Here is a 400-nt window from a genome sequence, read left to right on the forward strand (position 1 = left end):
CAGAGTCCTTTGGAAAAGTGATTTCAGAAACAGTGAAATTCCACTGTGGGCCCTCTAAAAGGAGAAATGGAAAGGGTTTGTTCTTGGCAATGCTTTGTCTTTTGTTTCTCCTTCAGGAATCATCGGTGCAGCAGCCCTGGATTTTTTTAATATTGAGCTTTCAATGGAAATAGTCAATCAAACAGAAGAAGAAGAAAGAACTGGGAAAAAAGAACATATTGTTTTTCTTGTTACTCAAAACCCTGTATTTTCATACAAGGAAAGAAATGAATTTTCTTCCTTACCTCAATACGTTGCTGACTCTGCAAAACAAATTGAGAACCAACAGAATAAAGAGGTATTTTATAGTCATTATCACTATATTATTAAAATATTATTAAAATGAAAACATCCTTGAATT

The 400-nt window shown here is 33.2% G+C and overlaps 1 protein-coding gene across 1 annotated transcript in view; it reads left to right on the forward strand.

The window, feature by feature from the left end:
- The window catches only part of LOC104405825 (guanylate cyclase soluble subunit beta-2-like), a 17,662-nt gene that overhangs the window by 2,910 nt on the left and 14,352 nt on the right, over window positions 1-400 (forward strand). Inside the window, exon 5 of the mRNA XM_010014657.1 lies at window positions 117-337. Within this exon, the coding sequence (XP_010012959.1) occupies window positions 117-337 (221 nt within the window). The remainder of the gene's footprint in view (window positions 1-116; window positions 338-400) is intronic.

Source organism: Nestor notabilis, unplaced genomic scaffold, assembly GCF_000696875.1.
Source record: "Nestor notabilis isolate BGI_N333 unplaced genomic scaffold, ASM69687v1 scaffold7635, whole genome shotgun sequence".
NCBI classification, from domain to species: Eukaryota; Metazoa; Chordata; class Aves; order Psittaciformes; family Psittacidae; genus Nestor; species Nestor notabilis.